The sequence below is a fragment of the Anser cygnoides genome, chromosome 14 (assembly GCF_040182565.1).
Source record: "Anser cygnoides isolate HZ-2024a breed goose chromosome 14, Taihu_goose_T2T_genome, whole genome shotgun sequence".
In the NCBI taxonomy this organism is placed as follows: Eukaryota; Metazoa; Chordata; class Aves; order Anseriformes; family Anatidae; genus Anser; species Anser cygnoides.
Window position 1 is genome coordinate 7300894 of NC_089886.1, and position 2942 is coordinate 7303835.

Sequence of the window (2942 nt, forward strand, 5' to 3'; positions counted from 1 at the left end):
CTGACTGAAGGCCCAGCCGCAACCCCGCAGAACCGCTCAGCTCCACGGGCTGGAGGTGGGGGGCCCGGCTGGGAGCCCCCGCACTGCCCAGGGCCCTGCGGCCCCCCTGCCCCTTCCTGCCCCTGCCCCTGCCCCTTCCAGCACCACCTCGGCCGCAGGGCCGCGGCTCTTCGCGCGGCGGGGAAGGAGAGGAGGCCGGAGCCGAGGCCGTTTGCATGAAGTTTACGTTTTTATTCGTTTGCTTTTGCGGCTGGTTTCGAAGCAGTCAGTTTTTTAAATACGTGCTGCGGCGCGCCCGGTCCCTCGGGAAGTGGTCGTGCAGAGCTGAGGTAGAAAACCCGGCCCAGGAGCGGTCCCAAATGCACCTCTAGGTAGTTTCAACGCAGCCACGCGGCTCGGGGCTTTACAGCAGCGACCGAGTGGCACCGGCCCGGCCCGGCCCGGCTCGGGGAAGGAAGGAAGGAAGGAAAGAAGGCGACGGGATGAGGGGGATTGAGCCCGGCCGCCGACGGGGCGGGCAGGATCCGGCCCTCGCTCGCGTCCCGGCGGGGCCCCGCTGCCCGTGCCCGGGGGAGCCGCCGCGCTCCGGGCCGGGCCGAGCCGAGCCGGGCCGGGCAGGGGTCGGCCATGGAGCGGCGCTCAGGGGTTCAGTTCCAGAGCCCAGACCTGCTGGGGCCAGCCCGTGCGGCCCTTCAGCTTCTTCTCGCCGTGGCCCAAGGGCTGCGAGGAGTAGACCTCGGGCTGCTGCGGGAGGGAGGGGAGACGGGGAGAAAAGAGCGGTGAGGAGCGGAGCGGGGCGCTTTTTTTTTTTTTTTTTGGCTTTTTCCCCCGGCCCTCTGCAGCGGGGAGACCCGCGGCTCCCCCCGAGGAGCAGCCGGGACAGGGGCAGGAGGAGGCGCCCCCCGCCCGCCCGCCCCAAATCCCTCGGGGAAAGCGCCCCAGAGCCGGGACCGCAGCCCCGGAGCCGTCGGGGCGGCCTTTCCTCCGCCGAGGGCCCCCCGCTTTTTTATTTCTTTTTTTTTTTTTTCCAAGGGGAAAAAAGGGGCAAAAAAAAAAAAGCAAAGTCTCCGGCAGGGCGTTCCCCCAGGCCCGGCGGGGCGCTGGGCAGCGGGGCCGGGCAGCGCAGGGGAAGGGGCCCGGGCCCCCCGCTTACCGTCTCCCGTTTCCTCTTGTTGTCCCGGCCGTCGGCCTTCTTCAGCTCGGCTTTGAAGCCCTCGGTGTCCCCGGGCTGGCTGTCCTTGGCCAGCACCTCCATCAGGTAGGCGATGTAGCTGGTGGCCAGGCGCAGCGTCTTGATCTTGGAGAGCTTGGTGTCGGCGGGCACGTTGGGGATGCACTCGCGGAGCTCGGCGAAGGCGCTGTTGATGCTCTCCGTCCTCCTCCTCTCCTTTTTGGGCCCCCCGACCCCTTTCCTTCGACCCAGGCGACCGCTGAGAGCCTCCAGCCTCCCCTGGCCGGCCGGGCCGTACTCGGCGGGGCCGTAGCTAGGGCTCTGCCCGGGGAGCTCGGGGGCCACCTCGGCCGGGCTGAGCACCCAGCCGGGGAAGTAGGTGCGCTCCTGGTGGCACCGCGCCGCCGGCCCGAAGAGGAAGGGGTCGTGCAGCATGTGGTGGTGGTGGTGGTGGTGGTGGTGCTGGTAGCCCCCCACCAGGTTCATGGTCCGCCCCGCTGGCCCCGGGGGCCGCGCTCAGCACCGCACCATGGCCGCGGGGGCCGCCCGGGGAGCGCTGCCCGGCTGGGGGCGGCGGGGAGGGGGACGGGGTGGGGACGGGGATGGGGACGGGGATGGGGATAAGGATGGGGACGGGGATGGGGATAAGGATGGGGACAGGGATGGGGACGAGGACGAGGTCGACGACGACGACGGGACGCTCCTCCGTGGGGCTGCGGCGGCGGCGGCGGCGGCTGGCTTTGGGGTTTGGGTTGTTTCGTTGTTGGCTCTTTTTTTTTTTTTTTTTTTTTTTTTTAACCCCTTCTGGAGCCTCCCCAGCCTTGCCTTTATATAGGGCCGGGGGGCCTCCGGGGCTCCCCCCCCCGCCGCGGAGCCAATGGGCAGGGGAGGATGCTCGGGGGCCCCGGGGGGAGCGGGGCGGCGGAGGGGGGCGTGCGCCGCGCTCCCGGCTCCGTTCATTTGGGCTCGCACCTCCGCCGCTCGCTTCCTCCTCCCGCTTGCTCCCTGCCTGCGGGGAGAAGGGGGCGAGGAGTGACCCGAGGGGGGACCCCAGCCCCTGCCCCGTCGCCAGTCGATCCCCTCCGCTTCCCCGCAGCCGGTTGCGGGGGTGCCCGAGCCCCCCTCCCCCGGAGCGCAGCCCCCGTCGGGGGGCGAGGGGCGGCTGCGGGGGGAGCCGCGGGTGCCGCATCCCCGACGGCCGGGGCAGGAGAGCCCCCGGGGGCCGCGGAGCTCCCGGTGCTTTTTGCTTCCCAGGAGCCGCAGTCCCGGGGCAGGGGCCCGGACCCACGCGGGGGAGACCCCACAGGAGCGCGGTGCGGTGCGGCCAGGGCACGGCAGCACCCGGAGGGCCAAGGGTGCTGGGAGCACGTCGGGGAGCGGGGGGAAGGCGCCGCGGGGAGCCCGGTTGGGTGTGCATAGGCCGGGCGCATCGGGTGGGCTCCGATTGCTCGGGGCACGTTGCACACGCGTGTGCAGCACACAGCTGTGTTGCACTAACGCACGCTGCACACACACGGGGCCGCCGCACACGCGCAGCTCACACAAAGACCCCCACATCTCGAGCCGGAGGTGCCGCACGCCTCGCTGCGGCGTGCACGCAGCACGACCGGCACGGGCACGGGCTGCGGGAACACCTCGACGGCGTGCACCCACGGTCAGGGTGCTGCACCCCCCCCCCCCCAGGCTGCACGCACGCCCGTGTGTTCTGTGCACGTGCACACGCGCTGTGCAGGCCTTGCACATACACACACGTGTGCAGCCGTGCAGCCAC

At 71.2% G+C, this 2942-nt stretch overlaps 1 protein-coding gene across 1 annotated transcript; it reads right to left on the reverse strand.

Moving 5' to 3' along the window:
- Positions 1-480: 480 nt before the first annotated feature.
- HAND1 (heart and neural crest derivatives expressed 1) lies at positions 481-1844 on the reverse strand. Its single transcript, XM_048057326.2, has 2 exons — positions 1154-1844; positions 481-744 (listed from the first exon to the last, which is right to left on the reverse strand). Exons 1-2 carry the CDS (start codon positions 1655-1657, stop codon positions 640-642), a joined length of 609 nt encoding a protein of 202 aa, XP_047913283.1. The 5' UTR covers positions 1658-1844; the 3' UTR covers positions 481-639.
- Positions 1845-2942: the final 1098 nt, after the last annotated feature.